Raw genomic sequence first — 21281 nt, 5'->3', positions numbered from 1 at the left:
CAGGACCATGAATCCATACATGGCTCATGGCAGCATCTCAGGCCCAGACATTTCATCATCTCCTTCTTTAGAGTAACTTGTCAATTGTAAATTCCTCCTTCCTGTCAGGTCCTACCTCTTGAGTAGGTCAAGAAGAAGTTGTCACTGTTACTTTGAATGAGGAACATGCTCACATGTGTATTGCCCTGTTGGAAGTCCTCCTGGGGAGCACAGGAATAGGTGAAGGACTTTTATATATTACAGGGACAGACACATGAAGTGTTTATTTGGGGGAGATTGAGTGATACCAAGATGATCTACAGAGCTTATAATTTTAGAAGACTCTAGTAAAGAGTACTGATTATTGAATCAGCCTCTATGTGTGATTGTATAATATCTTTCTGAAAAGATTCTCACATTCTTTACTTGGTGCTTATTTTTAAGGTAATTTTCATCATCTTTATGTTTATATAACAGAATAAAGTACTATGAAGCAGTTCCATACTACCACCTTTCCCAGAAAATAGCCATATCATTTTCCACATTTTAGATATACAAATCTGTTTTTGTCCTACAGAATTGGTGAACTAAGTGACAGGAATAGAAGGATTGAGACAGGACCATGATGTGAGTGGAGCATCTTACTTAGGGCTTCTATTGCTATGAAGAGACACCATAACTACAGCAACTCTTATAAAGAAAACATTTAATTGGTGCTAGCTTACAATTTCAGAGGATTAGTAAATTATCATCATGGCAGGTTGTAGGGCACATGAGCCAGTCAAAGATGGTTCTGAGGGAAGTCAGATGGGCAAGTCCTGAGTTGTTTACAAAAAAAAAAAAAAGATGGTTGGTTTCCAAGATCGAACCAGAGAGGGTCACTGCATGAACAGCTCATGTTCACTAGGTAAAACCTAGAGCGCTGACCTTTAAAACCATTGGCTGGCTGTTTTCCTGCTTTGTGGGTTTTTTTTTCCTTTAAAAGATGCTTGCGGTGTGGTAATAAACTTTTCCTGCTTGACTAAACTCCCTGCTGAGTCTGAATGTGTTAGGGAGGCTGGCAACAGGCAAGCAGTGCAGCAGTTACACTTCCTAGGACCCAGCTCAACCTTCTGTGGTTGGGCTAAGAACTTGCAGCAGGTGGCATGCAGGTCAACATAGTGCTAGAGAAGGAGCTAAGAGTTTTGATTCTTGACCCACAGGCAGAAGAGGTTACTCTGTATCACACTGAATGTAGCTTGAGCAAAGCACACCCCCACAGTGTCAAACTTCATCCAACAGCACCATATCTACTCAAACAAAGCCAAATCTCTAAATAGTGCCACTCCCTTGGGGGAGCATTTCTTTCAAACTAACACATTTCACTCCATGGCCCCCATAGACTTGTAGGCATATCATAATACAAAAATGAATTCAGCCCAACTTCAAAAGTTCCTTCCTCATAATCTGTAAAAGTTTCAAACTTTTTAAGGTCTAGAGTTCAAAGTCTCTTCTGAGATTCAGGCAATCTCTGAACTGTAATCCCTTGTAAAATGAAAATTGAAAAGACGATCACATACTTCCAGCATAAAATGGCACAGCATATACATTACCATTCTAAACGGAGGAAAGGGAGAATAGTGAGGAAATACTGGACCAAAGCAAGATTGAAAACCAGCTGGGCAAACTCCAAACCCTGCATCTCCATGTCTGATGTTAAAATGTCCATCAGATCTCCAGTTCCTTTCATCTTTACTGACCTCAACACACTCTGTCTCTTGGGCTGGTTCCTTGGCAGGTATCCCATGCCTCTAGCATCTTCACCATCTTGAGGTTTCCAAGGCAACCTAGGCTTCATTTTCACAGCTCAAACAATGGCCTCTCTAGGCCTCCATCAGAGACACCCCTGACACATTCCTGGCCACATTAGTTTTCCTTAGCGGAGTATGAAGATTTCATAACTCTTTTCTTCTATCTTGATTCTAAAGATAGGACCATTTGGCCAACTCTGCAAAGTTCTTCTACTTAATGGGGCTGGAACTTGGACCCACCATTCAATTATATCTTTACCACCTTGCTGTTTTCTATTAATTCCTCTGCCTCCTAATTTCGGTTGTCCTGAAACTGGATCTGTAGACCTAGCTGACCTCAAACTCAGAGATCCTTCTGCCTTTGCTTCTGGAGTACTGGGATTAAAGGTGTGCCCCACCACACACAGCTCTAAGATTTTCTTTAATTCTTTTTCACAAGTTGGAATCTTTTCTGGGTATGGTCTTGCCTCTTCCTATCATCCTCAGCCTCATCCTCATCCTCATCCTCATCCTATCATCTTCCTCATCATCCTCATCCTGTTACCCTCATCCTCATCCTCATCAATCTCATCCTCAATATTCTAATCCACATCATCACCATCCTCCTTCTCATCATCATTATCCTCATCCTCATCCTCATTTTCATTCTCTTCATCATCATGATCATCTGATTCACTCTGCTTTTGACCAGTTCTGACCGGCTCCGACCAGTTCAATGCTGTTCAAAACTGGTTCCAACCAGTTCAGACTGGTTCAATCCGGGCCCCATCTGACTCCAAACGGTTCCGACCAGTTCAATTCGATTCACACTGGTTCAATATAGTTTCCACCAGTTCAACCTGGTCCAACTAATTCAACCAGTTCCAACGGGTTCAAACAGGTTCCGAAGGTTCTGACCAGTTCATGCCTTGTCTGATGTACAAGAAGACAAACAGATTCAGAAATGTAATATCTACAGCTGATAAATAAGATGAACTCAAAAGAGTTAATAGCACTTCTAAATACTAATGACAAATGGACTGAGAAAGAAATCATTAAAAAAAAAACCTTTACAATAGCCACAAAAATTATACAATACCTAGAGGTACCCTAACCAAGCAAGAGAAAAGACATGCATGGCCAAAATTTTGATGTATTCGAAGAAAGCAATAAAGAAGGTATCAGAAAATGGAAAGATCTCCCATGCTCATGAATCAGTAGAATTAACATAATAAAATGGCAATTAAAAAGTTATATACAGATTCAACTCAATACCCATCAAAATGCCAACACATTTCTTTACATACCTTGAAAGGACCATACTCAATATCATATGGAAAAACAAGAAACCCAGGATAGCTAAAACAATCCTGAACAATTAAAGAAATTTTGAATATAACATCAATACTTTTTTCCTATTTTGGTTATTTTTCTTTTTTAGACAGGGTTTCTTTGAGTAGCCCTGGTTGTTCTGGAACTCTCTCAGTAGATCAGGCTTGCCTTGAAATCAGAGATATGCCTACATTAGCCTCTCCAGTACTGGGATTAAAGGTGTGCACCACCACCATCATAAGCATAAATATTTTAATTTTGAAACAATTTGGGTCATACCTTACATTATGATTTACACATATATATGTATAAATAAAATATGGTAAAGTGAATTTCAGTAACTTTTAAATACAAGTTTCAGAGAAAATGTTTTCTTTATATGTAATGTGTAAATTGGAAAATCAAAAGGATCGTCTGTGGTGTAAGAGTTAATGACAATTCCAGTTACAAAAAGAAAAACTGTGAACCCGCTCTCTGAGGGCAGCAGTGAAAGAGGAAGCAAAGATGAAAACCAAACATGTTTAGAAAAATTCCCAGAAACTAGGAGAGAATGAGTTAACCAAATTGAAAAGACAATTGGAAAGTGAGGGGACGACATTCAGAAAATGGAAAATAGTGTTTGGTTTTTTTTTTTTTTCCTATTTAAGAGAGATGCTCACAGCATGGCCTTCAGAGAACCTAGAGGGGAAGGTTCAGGACCTCAGAGCCCAGAGGATCAGCAGCAGCTGCAACATCCACAATGGCTAAACCCTGTGCTTTCCTGATGGCCCTGGTGGTGATGAGCTACTGGTCAACCTGCTCTCTGGGATGTGAACTGTCTCCATCACCTAAGCCTGGGAACAAGACAGCCTTGACACTCCTGAAAGAAATGAGGAGACTCTCCCCTTTCTCCTGCCTGAAGGACAGAAAGGTCTTTGCATCGCCTGTGGAGAAGGTGGATGCCCAGCACATCCAGAAGGCTCAAGCCATGTCCGTCCTGCAGGAGCTGACCCAGCAGGCCCTGATCCTCTTCAGCTCAAATAAATCATCTGCTGCTTGGGAGAAAACCCTCCTAAAGCCATTCTGTAACAGCCTCCTCCAGCAGTTCAATGCCCTGAAAGCCTGTCTGATGCATCAGGTAGGGATGCAAGATTCACAGGTGGCTATGAAGAATTACTTTGACAGGATCACTGCCTACCTGGGAGAAAAGAACCACAGCCCCTGTGCCTGGGAGGTGGTCAGAGCAGAAGTCTGGAGAGCCATGTCTGCCTCAGCCAACTTACTGGCAACATTGAGTGAGGAGAAGGAGGAAGTCCTGAGCAAAGTGGAGAGGACTTTCCTGGCCTAGGACATTGCACCTCACTGCATAAATTCTCCTTTAAAAACTATCATTTATTTTAACATGAATTCAAACAGTGACCAGATGTTTCAGCAAAACAGGAAATTTTATCTATATGTAAAGGCATTTGTTTATGCATCCATTTGGATATATCTGTGTATTATGTGTGTATTTATCTTGCTATTTATGTAATTTAAGTTATGTAAGTGAAAACTTGCAGTTTTTATTGTCTTTAATGTTGGGAATCATCATATGCAATAAAATTATTTTGAATCCTATTCAATTTTCTGTATAAAACACTTGTGATTTCTTAATTCTGTTATCTTTTCAAATTTTCCAGTCTATTTATGTTGTTACTTTGCACCATAAAAATTGTACAAATGAACACACTGTCAAAAATTGCACAGGATACCTGTGAACACTGCACAGTGTTTACACAAACCCTAATCTGCCCCTCTACTTATCTCCAGCATATAGTAATCTCTGTATATATACCAGCATGCTGTCCAGTAAAAAGCCAGAGAATCAGGCTCCTGTGATATTGTTACTTAGTCTTCTTTGATGTAAGAAGTTAATCCCCAGTTAATCCCGTCTCAGACTCTCCTGACCTCTGGTACCTTAGATCTACTCTTGGCTTCTATGAGTTTTAACTGTTTTGGGTTCTAAATATGAGTGAGATCATGTACAATGATATCAAATGGATCACAGAAAACCGATTTTCCTGCCTGTTGAATACAGACAAACATACCAGGAATAAATCAGGAAATCAAAAATAGCCTCTAGGAGCATCTTTTGGAATGAATCCCACCAGGGAAGTGAAACCCTCTAAAATTTACCCTTTGAAACACCACTATGCCCTCTAAATTTCATTGGGTTTTTTCCTCCCCATCCCCCTACTCTTCCTCCTCCTCCTCTTCATCCTTCTTTTCTTGGAGCTTCTAGTTTTGCATGAATGGACACAGGGCTAACTCCTGGAGCTTAGGTAGTGCCATTTAGGGGCCCCAACACTAATCTCTCTCAGCAGCCACCCGTTACCATACTTTCCCAGCAAGAGATGGAATTTCCTTTGTTTTTCCAAACTGAGATATTGTGTGACTTAGTCTTGTTCATTCAGTCACGGCCACTCTCAATTCATTTGTGCAGCTACCCTGCTGTGTCCAAGACCAGTGCTTTGCTGTAGGCATCCACTGCCTCTGGCTCTTACAGTTCATCTGCTCCCTCTTCTGCAATGATCCTGGGGCCAGGAAGTCAGCCTTTTATTTTCTGTTCAATGATCAGTTGTGGGTCTCTGTGTTAATTTCCATTGACTGGAAGGGTTTATAATCCTGCAGTGATGCTTTCTTAGGCATATAGCTGTAATTTGAATTCATGTATTGTGACACTAGCAATATAGCACTACATTTATTCTTAGGTATCTGTATGTCTCCATATGTATTTTAAAAGTGATAACTCTGGAAGAAACATAATTTAAATTTTGATTTTGATTGTGTGGTGGTTTTAATAGGAATGGACCAATAGATTCACGTTTTTGAATCCTTGGCCCATTGGGGAGTGGCACTATTAGAAGGTGCAGCCTTGTTGGAGTAGGTGTGGCCTTGTTGAGGTAGTGTTCACTGTGGAGGTAGGCTTTAAGGTCTTATATGCTGAAGCTTGGCTTAGTCTGACAATCTCCTGCTGCTGCCTGTGGATCAAGGTGTAGAACTCTCAGCTCCTTCTCCAGTACCATGTTTGCCTGCCTGCTACCATTTTTCCCACCATGACTTAACCTCTTAATATGTAAGCCATTCCCAATTGAATGTCTTCCTTTATAGGAGTTGCTGTGGCCATGGTTTCTCTTCTTAGCAATAGAAACCCTAAGTCAGATTACATATAGCATGACGATCCCTGGGAGCTAAAGTTACTTTCATAACATGATTGTATTTAATCAACATAGATCTTTCCCATTGAATCTTAGTAGCTAATGTGTTGCTACTGCTGTCTCATTTGGATGACTCACCAGTTCCTTTCTTCAGCTTTTATTTCCAATGACATATCTTTTGGTTCATTGCCACAACCCAACATCAGGGTTTTCTTTCTAGGTAAGTGGAAAATAAAAATAAAACAGATGTGGAGACTTTACCATTAAACCAACACTTGAAGGAAAGATAGAAAGACTTAATGGAAAAGTATAGACTGTTGAAGTACTGAAAGCCTTTGCTGTCTGTCAGAATAGTTTGAACACCTCTACAATTAGACACATTGGAAAGAAAGATTAATCACTGAAATCAATATCCAATAAAGAATTGATGGTTTACAAATATTTCATATAGGGATCAGTGTCCTAGACTAAAATATCCACCCCACCCACACCTGTAGCACTGACCATGCTTGTTTGAGTGTGGTCACAGTTGACATGATGGAGGGTAGGACTAGATCTGGGGTCCCAGACCCCAGAACACACTCTTGCTTCTGGTCAGGTCACAGAGAACAGTCTGGGAGGATCCTTGGCGCTGGAACCTGTGGCAGTCACCTGCCTCTTGTGTAAGTGACTTCTCCCTGAAATAAATTATATTTAATATTTGAACCTAGTCCCATGAGTCATAATCTGTGCTGCCACATTTGGAGAAGAAGAGAGGATAGCTATCCAGTAGCTATCCAGAAAGAACCATCATACAAAGAAGAGTCTCACATATGGTATAACATTTATACTAAACTTTTGTCTTCTGTTTCTCTGCTTCCCAGCACTATCATAGTCCCTATTCACATAAAAATCAGATTTGGCTTTGGATTTGCACTTGGCCCTCCTTCTCCAAATTCAAACATGGTGTTTAAATAAAATTCAGAGTTTTCATCTCATATCAAAAGGTCATTGGTGAAAGACAGAAGAAAACAAAATCTAGGACTACTATTGTCTGAATTCTGTATTCTCTAAAATCCTAATTTTCCTCATTCTTAATTTCATCCTTATTATTACCTTTCCCTGTATGTTTACCTACGGAAGTTAAACTTTCTGTGCCAGTATTAGTGTTTAAGTCCTCCACAGCAAACAAAAATATTCGTAATAGCAATCTTTGAACTCTTCGGAAAGAAGATGGGGCCCCACTTCATCGATTCCACTTGATTCAACTTGATGCCTCTGGACTAACAAACCCTAAAACTGGTTTGGGACAATAAGGCTAGAGACAACTCCATGCTAGCTAGCTGAAATGGTGCACCTTCTTAAGACACCCTGGGCAGAGCTTCAGAAATGAGCTTCAATCAAGCATCTCCTGCCACTCAGAGTCTAGCTACAAATGTTACAGCTAGTCCTCTCAAGACTTTTTGTTGTTCTAATTTTTTTTCCTACAGGATCCCATGGAGTTTGCTGTCCCATTTCAGCAGGAAGCAATCCCAATAAAACAGCACTCCTTTTCCCTACTGTTGGCTTTAACAGATAGTACTCACCTGCATAGGGTCGGTTTTAGTTGTTTAGGGTTGGGTATGGTAGGTGATGCTCAGACTCGGGAATCTCTTTTAGATAAGTTTAAGGGTGTGGATGGGAAAGGTATGGTTAAGATGGGATATAGGTAGATTAACATATTTTCTAGTGAACTAACTTTAGCAGCTGTTAGCTATAGATAAATTAAATTTTTAGATTATTGTATATTGATTGTTTAGGGTCTTCTTTCTGTTTACAAAGTTTTACACACAAATATAAAACTATCTTGATGTATATAATTTTTTTATATTGATACAACTTAGGATATTTTCTCATATTGCACTACACAGTTCTAACAGTTCTAACTCTAGCCAAGACATTTCAGTTCTATCTCTGTTAATATATATATATATATATATATATATATATATATCATTGTCCTTGCCAAATTATTTTGGGAAGCTTCAGCCTTTGTACAACTATGTTTCCGAGAATTATAGACTTTTACCACCCATGTTTCTTATCTATGAGATTAGCCAGACATAGATATTTGATCTTCAAGCACTTCATAGACCTGAAGAATATGGCATTTAAAGGTTTTAATATTATTACTCCGTTTACATGAGACGCAATTGCTCCTGACGGCACCCAGCTTTCCCAAAAAGATGTTAGGCACTGTTTATACTCCTTCTGGAGTCCATTCTTTCCTCAGCTAATGGCCTCTTGGGCAAAGAACTGCCCCCACCTTGACTGCTGACTTTGGACATGCTGTCCTACTGTGCTTGCAGGAGATAAACTTAGAAGACTGCTGGGCCTTGCCAAGTCAGGCTAAGACAGCCTTTCTACCTCCCTGCTTCTGTGTTGATCAGTCAGATACTTTAGACCTTAGCCAAAGCTGGTTGCCCCAATGCTGCTGTGAGACTTTGGGTGACTGTCCAGGTAGCCTGGTGTCTCTATCTTCCCTGCACCTTTTGGAAGTTGGTCGCCTGCACTTCCTGCCTACCCTAGTATTGTTATCCTCCTTCTCAGATCTTTGATGAGGTTGAAGATTAGACTGTCACAATTATTGTTCTCTCTTCCTAGATAGAAATATTAGGTACAAGACTTAAAACTTTCCAGCTTAGGACAATTCTATAGTAATCTCTGTTATGCCTTTACCCTAGGACTGAATATGTAGTTCTTGCCATTTGTTCTTGTTGCTTCACTGGCAATAGGTCTTAAGTGTGTTTTTCTTACTTTCCCTTCTCCTAGAACATACTTGATATTTGCTATCTTTGCATATAGTTTCATATCAAGCCTAAATCTCTTTTTAGACTACAAGGGGAATTGTAGTGAGATAAGCACCCACCCACACCTGTAGCACTGACCACACCTGTTTGGGTGTGGTCACAGGGGCAGACATGAAGGAAGGTAGGACTATATCTGGGGTAGTGGACACCAGTGAGGTCTCTTCCTTCTGGTGAGTCACAGCCTGGGTGGATCGGGGGAGCTAGAACCTGCAGCAGTCACCTGCCTCTTGTGTAAGTGACTTCTCAGGGAAATAAATTATATTTAATATTTGACCTAGCCCCATGAATCATTATCCGTGCCACCGCATATATACACATATATTATGCATGATGTATAGCACATGCTATATATAATAATGAACATCTGTGTGCACACAGCTTTCTTTCTGATACACTCCCAGTACCTCCCTGCTTTCCCAGACCCATCTTTCAGTCTCATAGCCCTGGTTTCCTCCTCCCAGATGTGGAAAAGTCCCAGTGTGTGCTGCTCATCCTCTCTTCATTAATCAGCTCTGCTCGCTGTACAACTGATTTCTATAACATCTCAGTTTCTGACTGTTAATTTTTGCTGGAAATGCATAACCACCAAAAGCAATTCTAGGTTTGTGAGAAACACTCATGTGAGAGATTTTCCTTTTGTTTTTAAAGTGTTCTTCTAATGATCTAATGCTGACTATGGCAAAAAATGGAGAGGTAGTGGTGGGGTGGGCACAAGACACTCTTAGCAATGTTTGCAATACAGGCAAGCATTTAGAGAGGAAGAGAGCCACCTACTGGACATCATTTCCAAAGAAGAAACAGAGATTAACTCTGGCTTGTTCTCTGAAGTTTTCTCCACATCTAAAGCAGGATTTACCCAGAAGAACCGATTTCGGTTTGGAAAACTCAATTCCCTTAACTTCTCATCTGATGAGGGAGCTTCCTCAAAGTTTCACACAGGTCATATTTTCTGGACAACCAATAACTCTACATGCTCAAAAGTTTCAAAGAGTTTTTTTTTTTTTTTCTCCCCATCTACCTTCTGTAGAGGAAGTTCTCTGGAAGTCTCCTCAGTCATGATTTACAAAGGTGTCTGACCTCACATGGTTTTGAGGAGTAGGTAAAGCATTTGGAATGCATCATGAAACTGGGCAAACCATGCTCAAGCTAGGAATGCTGTAACATACTGTCTGAACCCACAGAAGAGATTCTCCACCTGCTGCTCTGCCTGGTGAGATCAGCAACAATGGTCTTTGTAAATACACTGATTTACAACTGTCCTTTGATACGTGGCTTCAAAAGTTCAGGTAACTTTTTCTGTATCTCAAATTCTAATTAGTCTTTATATAAAAAACCATAAGTCAGATACACTAGTAAATGCTGAAAGATCAGAGAAGAAGAGCAGCCAGCCACTAGTTCTACCTCTATTTGAATCCTCAAACCAAATGGGTGAACCTGTCTCTAGGAATCCACAGACTGAAATCTCTGAGCTCCTTTCTCTTCTTGCCTTATATTCCTTTCTCCACCCAGCCATATCACTCCCCTCCCCACCTATTGAGTGTTGACATTAAAGGTCTATGACTCCCAAGTACTGGGATTAAACATGTGAGCCAACACTTCCTTTCTCTGTTTCTCTTTGTGACTGGATCAATCTGGTGTAGCCAAGGGTGGCCTTGAATTCACAGAGATCCATCTGCCTCTGCCTCCCAAGTGCTGGGCTTAAAAGTGTGTGCCATCACTGCCTGGCCTCCATGGTCAACTAGTGGATTAGTTTTGCACTCTGATCTTCAGTAAAGCTTTATTTGTTAGATCACAAGCAAATATCACCACACTCCTCCACAGTAGACCAGGCCACATGGAGCAACCTGAATCTCTTTTACTGATCATGGTCATTCTTAATTGGTATAGAATAAAACAGTTCTTATTCTTACTGGAGCAAGGTCTGTGTTTACAGGAGCACACATAGCTCAATAGCCCAAAGCATCTTGACCCATCAGCCCTTTTGGGTTTTGCAGGACATGTGAAGGGAGGAAGATAACACTCATCTGTAGTTACAGCTGCCAGGGAAACCTTTGAGTATCAACAACTCTCTTTCCTCCTCCTCATCCTTGTCTTCCTCCTCTTCCTCCTCCTCTTCCTCCTTTCCTCCTCTAGCTCTCTCTCTCTCTCTCTCTCTCTCTCTCTCTCTCTCTATATATAATATATATATATATATATATATATATATATATATATATATATCTTTGTGAATTGCCTATCATGCACCACAATCCCATAGAATTCCAGCATCCCCATGTCTGCCCCTGACACTTCAGCGTCTCCCCCAAAGAAATCCCCCACAAAAATTAATAAAAACCAAAATGAAACAAACAAACCACCTCAATCCACCATCTTTCTTTCCTGTAATACCTCTTCATTTGACCTAATGCATTGAGAAATGCAGTGTGCCACACACTATACCCTTTTGTCCAATCATCCTTACCCTCCAGTGTTCATTTCAATGAGTCATTCATATGGTTCAAGGTCTCTGGCTTCTAGCACACCATCATCACTGGACTCCATAGAAACCCCCCTTTGATATCCTGCTGTTGCCCCAACTCTGTCATGGCAATCCTGATGCTATCATTCTGCAGAACAGTTTTGTCACATACTATAGCAGGTCATAAATGGGGTAGATGTTAGGCAGGCCCAAACCAAGGGCAAGAATGTGGGACTAGATGGTAGCCAAGCTCCTCAGTTTGGGCTGCTAGAACCACAACCCTCAAGTATGGGGCAGAGCCAGCTCTCCTCCACCAATGCCACTGGGCCCAGATCTCCCATGCCCATGGTAAGGGATCTCTCCCTTAATGCGGCTAATTTTCCCATGAAGGACTCACCCAACTCTTCTACTGCAATGTCCAGTGAGGGGTAGGGCGGCTATCCTGGGACCAGTGAAGGGCAGACCAGGGCTCAGCAGGGCCTTCAGATTTCAACATGCATGATTCCTATGGACTCCTGTGGTAACAGGGCCCATGAACCTCAACCAAGAACCTAGCTGGAGCAGGGCCATGGACCCAGATATGGCTCACAGCAGCAGCTCAGGCCCAGACATCTCATCTACTCCTTTTTAAGAGTAACTTTTTAATTGCAAATCCCTCTCTGCTATCAGGTCCTGCCTTTTGACTCCATGGTCCAGAGAAAGTTGTCGCTATCACTTTGGCTGAGGAATATGCTCACATGAGCATTGCCCTATCAGGGTCCTCAGGGGGAGCACAGGAATTGGGAAATGACACTTTTTAATAAAACAAACTTATTTTACATACCAGTCCCAGTTTCCCCTCCCTCTTGGCCTCCCACTCCCTGCATCATCTCTCCATCCCAATCCCCATCCACTCCTCAGAGAGCATTAGGCCTCCCATGGAGAATCATCAAAGTCTGCCCCATCATTTGAGGCAAGACCAAGAACTCTCCCATGTATCTAGGCTGAGCAAGGTATCCCTCCATAGGTGATGGACTCCAAAAAGCCAGTTCATGCACTAGAGATGAATACTGGTTCCACTGCCAGGGACCCCATAGACTGTCCAACCCCCTCAACTGACACCCACATTCCAGCCACCTAGTTCAGTATTATGTAGGTTCTCTAGGTGTCAGTCTGGAGTCAGTGAGCTCCCATTTGCTCAGATCAGCTGTTTCTGTGGGTTTCCCCAACATGGTCTTGATGATCCCTTTGCTCATATTATTACTCATCCCTCTCTACAACTGGACTCCAGGAGTTCAGCCCAGTGCTTAGCTAGCAATCTCAGCTTCTGCTTCCATCAGTTACTGGATGAAGGCCCTAGCTGAAGGACTCATATATTACAGGAACAGACACTACATAGTGTGTATCTGGGAAAAATTGAGTGATATCACGGTGATCTACAGAGCTTATAATTGAAGAAGACTCTGGTGGGGAATATTGATTTTTGATGAACTATCCTCTACATGCAATTTTATAATATCTTCCCAGAATGACTCTCACATTCATTATTTGTTGTTTATTTTAAGGTAATTTTCATCATCTTGTTGATTATATAACAGAATAAAGTGCTAAGAAGCAGTTACTTACTGTCACCTTGCCCACAAACTAGCCATATTGTTTTCCACATCTTAACTATAACAATCTGCTTTTGTCCAACACAATTAGTGAACCAAGAGAAAGGAATAGAAGGACTGACAGAGGACCATGATGTGAGTGGAACAACTCACTTGGGGTTTCTTTTGCTTTGAGGAGATGTCCATGTCCATGGCAACTCTTCTTAAAAAACATTTAATTAGAGCTAGCTTACAGTATCAGAGGACTAGTCCAATATCATCATGGCAGGTGGTATGCAGGAAGACATGGTGCTAAAGAACTTGCTGAGAGCTTTGCATCTTGATCTGCAGGCATCAGAAGCAACTCTGTGTTACACTGAGTGTAGCTCGAGCAATGGAAACCTTAGAGCATACACCAGCAGTGTCATATTTCATCCAACAATGCCACATCTACTCAAACAAAGCCAAACCTCCTAATAGTGCCACTCCCTATGGGGCCATTTCTTTCAAACCAGCACACTCCACTCCTGGCCCCCACAGACTTGTAGTCATATCATAATGCAAAAAATAACATCAACCCAACTTCAAAAGTCTCTTCCCCATAAACTGTAACAGTTTCAAACTTATTTAAGAGTCGAGAGTTCAAAGTGTCTTCTGAGTTCATGCAATCTCTTAAATGTAATCCCCTGTAAAATCAAAATTGAAAAGAAGAATACATGCTTACAGCATAAAATGGCACAGTATGTACATTACCATTAGGAAATACTGGACCAAAGCAAGACTGAAAACCAGCTGGGCAAACTCCAAACCCTGCATCTCCATGTTTGATGTCAAAATGTTCATCAGATCTCCAATTCCTTTCTTCTTTACTGACCTCAATGCATTTCTGTCTCTTAGGCTGGATCCAGTCCCTGTTAGCAACTTTCCTTGGCAGGTATCCCATGCCTCTAGCATCTTCAACATCTTGAGGTCTCCAAGGCATCACATGCTTCATTTTCACAGCTCAAACAATGGCCTCTCTCTAGGCCTCTATTCAGAGACACTCCTGACACATTCCTATCCACATTGGCTTTCCTCAGTCCAGTAGGAAGATTCTATAACTCTTTTCTTCTATCCTTGATTCTAAAGACAGGACCACATGACCAACACTACAAAGTTTTGCTACTTAGTAGGGTTAGAACTTGGACCCCTCATTCAATTACTTCTTTACCAGCCTTCTGTTTCCCATCAATTTCTTTACCTCCTAATAATGTTGTCCTGAAACTGGATCTGTAGACCTAGCTGCCCTTAAACTCCAAGACCCTTCTGCCTCTGGCTCTGGAGTGCTGGGATTAAAGGTGTGCCCCACCACACCCAGCTCTAAAATTTTCTTCAATTCCTTTTCACAAGTTGGAATCTTAGCAAGGTAGGATCTTGCCTGGAGATCATCACTCCCCTTATTCCACTTCTGAATCTGTTTACTTCCTTGTACATAAGACTTAGGCCCCTTCCACTTCCTGGTGCTCCTTTTCTCCTTAAATTATACATTATTTTTTTCTTGTTCAGCTTGCTCTTTTTCTGCCAACAGAAATAATCCACAACTCTTTCTTTAGCCTCAGGCAGACATTTTGGACAAGGGCAAAAAGCAACAAATTCCACCCAAGGATCACAGCTACAAAGATGTGTTCTAGTAATGGTGGAAAAATGGACTTTCAGACAGAGACACAAATTCAAAGGCTCTGCTATAACTAGACCAACCCTGCGATACATTCTTAACAGATTCATACATTTCTTTCACCTTCCTAATAAGTGAAACTCCAAAATAACTCATGTCATCTATGCTGACCTAAGGAATGGCAGAAACACAGACTTGAATAAGGTTCCAAGACACAGGCATCAGAAGAACATGGAGACTGAGGGGATAATAGGGCACAAAGAAGGGTCTGCACAGCTATCGTCACCAGGGTCAGTAGACAAGAGATGAGGGGACATGCCTCCACATTGCCTGACAACTGTGTGTGTGGTGATATTTTGTTTATGATATAACAAATAAAGCTTGCCTGAAGATCAGAATGCAAAGCTAGCCACAGCCATAGGAGCCAGGCCAGGGGTGTTACACACCTTTAATCCCAACACTCATGAGACAGAGTCAGATGGATCCCTGTGAGTTCAAGGCCACCCTGAGATACATGAGAGTGAATCTGTCTAAAAGAGAAACGCAGCTCACACCTTTGATCCCAGTACTTGGGATGACATGCCTTTAATCCTAGTACTAGGGAGGTGGAGACAAGAGTGATATGGCTGGGCAGAGAGAGGAATATAAGGCCAGAGGAGAAAGGAACTCATTAGTGTCTGAGGAGCAGTGCAGCCCAGAGCAGTCTGAGTTTGGGTGTATCGCCTCTTTGGCCTGAGCATTGGTAGAGGTGAGAGCTCTCTGGTGGGTGGTCACTTGGCTTCTCTGATCTTCAGCTTTAAGCCCAATGTCTGTCTCTGGGTTTTTATTATTCATGCTACAAGTGTGTGCCTGGAAAGTATTAGAAACTTAAATTATAAGCAGCAGAAAATAAAATATTACAGTTAGATACATTTTGGAGGTAAGTTGAATAGGGATTGTAATGTTCTCCTATGCAGAATAGCTATGTGTATAACCTAAAACAATGTAACATTATTTGTTGCCATTATTTAAATTAATTTATACATTATTCACAGAATGAGGATATTTTGATGTTTGCAAACACACAGAAATGACCATGCAGATTCCTAGTTGCTATAGATGTTGAAAAACTAGAAGTGCTTCTATTATGATTTGATGCAAACATTGTTTATAGGGACTTAACCGCACTACAGTGTCCTGTGCTGGAGAATAAACATTACATGCTGATTAAAATGATTGTAAATTTGTTATTATTTTAATAATACTCATGGCATAGCATTTCAAATCCTAAGCCTTTGATACAAAGTTCAGGCACTTTACCTGTCTGTATGTATGTCGTGGTTTGGATACAAAACGTCTCAAGGTTTCCTGTGTTTTAGAGGTTGGTACTCAAGGGAGCAGTGTTCTCAGGGGACATGAGGCTTCATCATGTCTTCAAGGAACAAACTGTATCAATGCAAATCCATAGATTGTTTCAGATGACTGAACTAGAGGTAGTGAGGCTTTGCTGGAGGAAGGTTAGGGAACTCCATCCTATGGACACACTTTGTCCCCTGTCTGCCCTTCGGCCACCATGAAGTGAGTGACTTTGTGAATCACACGGCCTTCCTACTATGCAGTGGATCCAGTAATCCATGGATACATGTTCTAAAGTTGTGAGACAAGATTAGTGAAAATTTATCTTTGATAATTTGAATTTCTCTTTATTTATTCTTGTGTATGGGTGTGAATGTGTGTCCATATCTGTCTTTATGCGTATGTGTCTGTGTGTGATGTGTATATGTGTATGAGTTTGTATGTGTTTATGCATGTGTGTTTGATAGAAAGTCTGTGTTTGAGTTTGTATGTAAGGATATGCCTGTGTGTGTGTCTATATGTGTATTGTGTGTTTGTGTGAAATGTGTGTGTATGCACGTGTGTATATTTGTCAGAATGTGTGCATATGTGTGGGAATTTGTGCATGTGTGTATTATGTTATATGTGACTGTGTGTTTATTGTGTATTTGTGTGTATTGTGGGTATGTGTATATGTGTGTGTGCACATGTATTTTAGCATATGTGTCTGTGTTTATGTGTCAAAATGTATGTCATCTGTGGGAGTGTGTGTATTTGGGAGTGTGTGTGTATTTGAGAGAGTGTAGGTTTTCAAGAATGTGGGAGTATATTGTGCAGGAGTGTATGTTTTGTGTATGTGTTGTGCAAGTGTATGTATTTATATGTTCAACTGTATTTCTGTTACTGTGAGTTTTGATGTTTGGATATGTGCGTTGTCTGTATTAGCGTGTGTGTGTGTGTGTGTGCTTGTACAGGAGAGTATATATCTTTGTGTATCTCTGTGTTTCTGTCAGTGTATTTTTCTGTGTATGTATGCGTGTGAGTGCATTTTTGTGTGAGAGTGTGTTTCTGGGTATGTATGTAAGTGTGATGGTATGTGTCTATGTGTATGAGTTTGTGTGTTTGTATATGTGTGGGCATGTGTATGTGAGGCTGTATGTCTCTATATATGTATTTGTGTGTTTATGTGCAAGTATGAATGAGAAAGTGCATATGTCTATGTGTGTGAGTATGTGTCTTAGGCGTGTAGTGCACACAAAAGATTTCCTGTGTATGTAGTGGTCTAAGGCAAAATTACAGGAGTAAGTTCTCTATTTCAACCATGGTTCCAATGAATCAGACTCAGTTCTTCAAACTGACAAGAAAGACTTTTTACAAAATAATTGGTCAAATAACTAATTAACTGTAATGTTAAATTAACTTTTTATGTACATTTATATTACGAATAGGCAGGCAATTTGAGGAATTCAATTTTATCTGTTTAGATCCTGGAAAAATTTTAAAGTATAGCCCTGTGTCAATATTTTTAAGTTAGAAAATTCTGAATCATAAAATACATTATGATTTAAATATTTAAGTAAATGTTATAAGTAAAATAAAATAACTAATTGTAAAGTGAAACTCAATAACTCTTTGAGGAAACACTGTCCTCACAATAGATGTGTAAATTTCAAACAAATAATGGATATTCTGAGTGTAACAGTTAATGACAATTCTATTTAGAAAAAGAAAACCAATAAGACATCTTTTTGAGGGAAATAGTAGATGGGGAAGAGAGAAGAAAATAAAATAGGTTTAAAAAAAATGCCAAGCACAAAAAGAAAATGAGTTCAAAAAGTGAAAAAAAATAATTACAAGGATGGGGGAGGGCATTCAGAAAATGGAAACTAGGGCTTTCTCTTATTTAAGATAGATATTCACAGCATGGTCTTCAGAGAACCTAGAGAGGAAAGTGGAGGACCACACAGCCAAGGAGACCAGCAGCATTTGCAACCTTCAAAATGGCAAGGCTCTGTGCTTTCCTGTTGGCCCTGGTGGTGATGAGCTACTGGTCTACCTGCTGTCTGGGATGTGACCTGCCTCAGACTCATAATATCAGAAACAAGAGAGCCTTGACACTCCTGGCACAAATGAGGAGACTCTCCCCTCTCTCCTGCCTGAAGGACAGAAAGGACTTTGCATTCCCTCTGGAGAAGGTGGATGCCCAGCACATCCAGAAGACTCAAGCCATCCCTGTCCTGCAGGAGCTGACCCAGCAGGTCCTCATCCTCTTCAGCTCAAAGGGCTCATCTGCTTCTTGGGAGACAACCCTTCTAGACACATTCTGCACTGGCCTCCACCAGCAGCTCAGTGATCTGCGAGCCTGTCTGATGCAACAGTTAGGAGTGCAGGAACCTCCCCTGAGCCAGGAAGACTCTCTGGTGGCTGTGAGGAAATACTTCCACAGGATCACTGCCTACCTGAGAGAGAAGAACCACAGCCCCTGTGCCTGGGAGGTGGTCAGAGCAGAAGTCTGGAGAGCCCTGTCTTCCTCAGCCAACTTGCTGGCAAGACTGAGTGAGGAGAAGGAATAAGACCTGAGCCAAAGTGGAGAGGACTCTTCTGGACTAGGACAGTGCACCTCTCTGGGCAGATTCCATCTTCTCGAAGAGCTCTTTCATTTCAACAAAATTGATTCAATTTTTCCTGTGTATTTACCATAATGTTAGGCTATATTGTATTAATCTCTCAGGCAAATTTTATTCATTCACATGCATTATTTATTTATTTATGTGTGTTTCTGCATATTTCCCTGTTTACATTATTATAGTTATTTTATAATACCATGGAATTTTTATTTTCCTTTTAAAATTATATCATTATTGTTAATTTATTTCTTCTATTCAATAAATTTTTCATATTCTCATTTGATCTTATTTGTCAACCATTAGATATGTTAAAAATATTTTTATTTTAACTCATTCTGTCACCATATATTTTACGTACCTCTACTCAGTAGTATATAGTGAAAGCAATGTCACTTCATAGAGCTAAGGTGTGATTTGACACAGCCATCTCATAGTTCTTCTTTATTGAAGGTAAAATATTACTTCTCTCCATTATACAAAATTCTTATGTATAGCTGGCATGCTGTGCAGAAGACAGCCAGAACGTCTTGCTTCTGTCACATTTTGCCTTAGTCCTCTTGCCCAAGTATTCCTAGACTGTACCTCCCTCTGACTTCTCTGTCCTCTGACAACTGACATTTGAGTCAACTGTTATCAGATTAACTCATTTGGATTCCAAAGATGAGTGAGACATAAAACCAAAATAAAATATGACACATGAAAAATGAGAGGCCTTCCTATATACCACTGGGTAACATTGAATAATTGGGATATCAGCCATGTCTTGATGATGGTTTCTATTGCTGTGATAAAGTATCACAGCATGATACTAGAGCGTTTTGGGGTGGAAAGGGTTATTTTACTTTAAAATCCACAACATATTCCATTATTGAGAGAAGGTTGGGCAGGATATTAAATGAGACAGGAACCTGAAGGCAGGGGCTAAAATAGAGGTCATGGATGACCACTGCACACTGCCTTGATGGCTCATGGCCTGCTCAGTCTGCATCTATGCTGTTCAGGACTAAATGCCCAGGGGTCACATCACCCACCATGAGCTTCCCATTCTTACGGGTGATCAGTTATTAAGATGATTTAGTGACTTTTCTACAGGGTGGTTCTATAAATTCACCTTCCTTTATAAAATTCCTTCTTCCAACATGATAATGTCAGGTGTCATTGACCTTAGCATTGTCGAGGAAAAACTCCACTCATAATAGTCTCAAAAATATCACATGAAATAAATAAAACAAGGGAAGTAAAAGTCCTCTAAAATCCACACTGCTAATCATTCTCAATTTCATTTTTTATCTTTTTTTTTTTAACCTTCAGTTTGCCTACTGCTACTAGTTGTGCATGGGTACACTGCCCTCTAGTGGAGCAGGGGAAACCTCTCAGGGAATCCCTTGACTAAGGTTAACTGAATCTCCCTCTCCCAACAGGCATCAGTTGCAAATAGTTCCTCAGCTAGGGGTGGATTTCATGGCATCCTCCCTGCTTATACTGGGATTTTGTCTGTCTTGATCATATTCAGACTTTGCACCTGCAGTCACAGCTGCTATCAACAAGTACATACAACTACTCTATTGAGTCCAAAACCACTGTTTCCTACAGTCATAAACTCTCTCTGGACATTGTGGTCTTCCTGAGACCATATGTGTTATGATCGCTGAACCTGGGAGCGGGCAAGGCAGATTGATGATTTACAGTCACCCATTCTCTGCACATTGACCACTGTCAGTGTCTGTGTCCAGCCGTCTACTGCTAGAAGGAGCTTCTCTGGGGACTGAGAGACGCACTTGCCCTTTGTGTGAAGCAGTGTGTAATGTAAAATGTCAGACACTTTGACACCACTGCCAATGCTCTTATTCTTTATAGTCCTGCTATCTAAAAGCTTCCTGTTTCCATAGGAATGTTATATTGATTTTTTTAGAAGAAATTCGTTGAGGTTTTGACTGGGATTGCATTGAATATATAGACTACTTTCAAAGTTGTCCACAGTTTTAAGTAATATCATTTTATTGCATGGACATTGAACTCTTAATTTGAACATTACTAACACTGTTACTATTGCTTTCCAATTTGATGATATCACTTCCTTCCTTTTGCTTTCATTTCAAGTGACATCACAATCTCAGCTCAATACCACAAAGAAATGTCAGATTTTCTCTCTAGGAAATTGGAAAAAAGAAATTAAATTTCTATTCAATGAAAATTCAAAGTAAAGTACAACCACGATGAAGCCAACATCATATCAGTAAAATTATACACATTGGCAGAACTAAAACTATTCTATCTGATAGAATACCTCAAGGCTCTCTACTGTTCAGTTTTCAAATGGACAAAGGAAGAGTGTGTGCAGAATCCACTTCTAAAGTAAAACTGGATAAATATGTGTAGGTGAAATTTGGATAACTTGGCCCATCTGTTGTCAGTATGTCTTGTGGTCTGTATTTCCATCTAATAACTTCAGCGACTGCAAGCATTCAGTGATTAAGTGTCAATCACAAAAGTAGTATTTGGAAAAACAGCAAATACTTGTCTTTTACAAGTGTCCTCAGGACAAACTGGAATGTTTACACATCACTACAGAC

At 40.5% G+C, this 21281-nt stretch overlaps 2 protein-coding genes across 2 annotated transcripts; both read left to right on the top strand.

Annotated features, from left to right (window-relative positions):
- Positions 1-3774: 3774 nt before the first annotated feature.
- Positions 3775-4407, top strand: LOC100762655 (interferon alpha-9). Its single transcript, XM_027400518.2, has one exon. It carries the CDS (start codon positions 3820-3822, stop codon positions 4405-4407), a length of 588 nt encoding a protein of 195 aa, XP_027256319.1. The 5' UTR covers positions 3775-3819.
- A 13674-nt stretch (positions 4408-18081) lies between these two features.
- On the top strand, positions 18082-18654 carry LOC100765849 (interferon alpha-12). The gene has a single exon (XM_027400347.1). The coding sequence runs from the start codon at positions 18082-18084 to the stop codon at positions 18652-18654; it is 573 nt and encodes a 190-aa protein (XP_027256148.1).
- Positions 18655-21281: the final 2627 nt, after the last annotated feature.

The sequence above is a fragment of the Cricetulus griseus genome, chromosome 2, assembly GCF_003668045.3.
Source record: "Cricetulus griseus strain 17A/GY chromosome 2, alternate assembly CriGri-PICRH-1.0, whole genome shotgun sequence".
In the NCBI taxonomy this organism is placed as follows: Eukaryota; Metazoa; Chordata; class Mammalia; order Rodentia; family Cricetidae; genus Cricetulus; species Cricetulus griseus.
Note: the sequence above shows the minus strand (reverse complement) of the source record. Positions and strands in the feature narration are given on the sequence as shown.

Bases quoted from the DNA above. Each gene is read 5' to 3' on its own strand.
- LOC100762655 (XM_027400518.2), top strand. From the start codon at position 3,820: ATGGCTAAACCCTGTGCTTTCCTGATGGCCCTGGTGGTGATGAGCTAC.
- LOC100765849 (XM_027400347.1), top strand. From the start codon at position 18,082: ATGGCAAGGCTCTGTGCTTTCCTGTTGGCCCTGGTGGTGATGAGCTAC.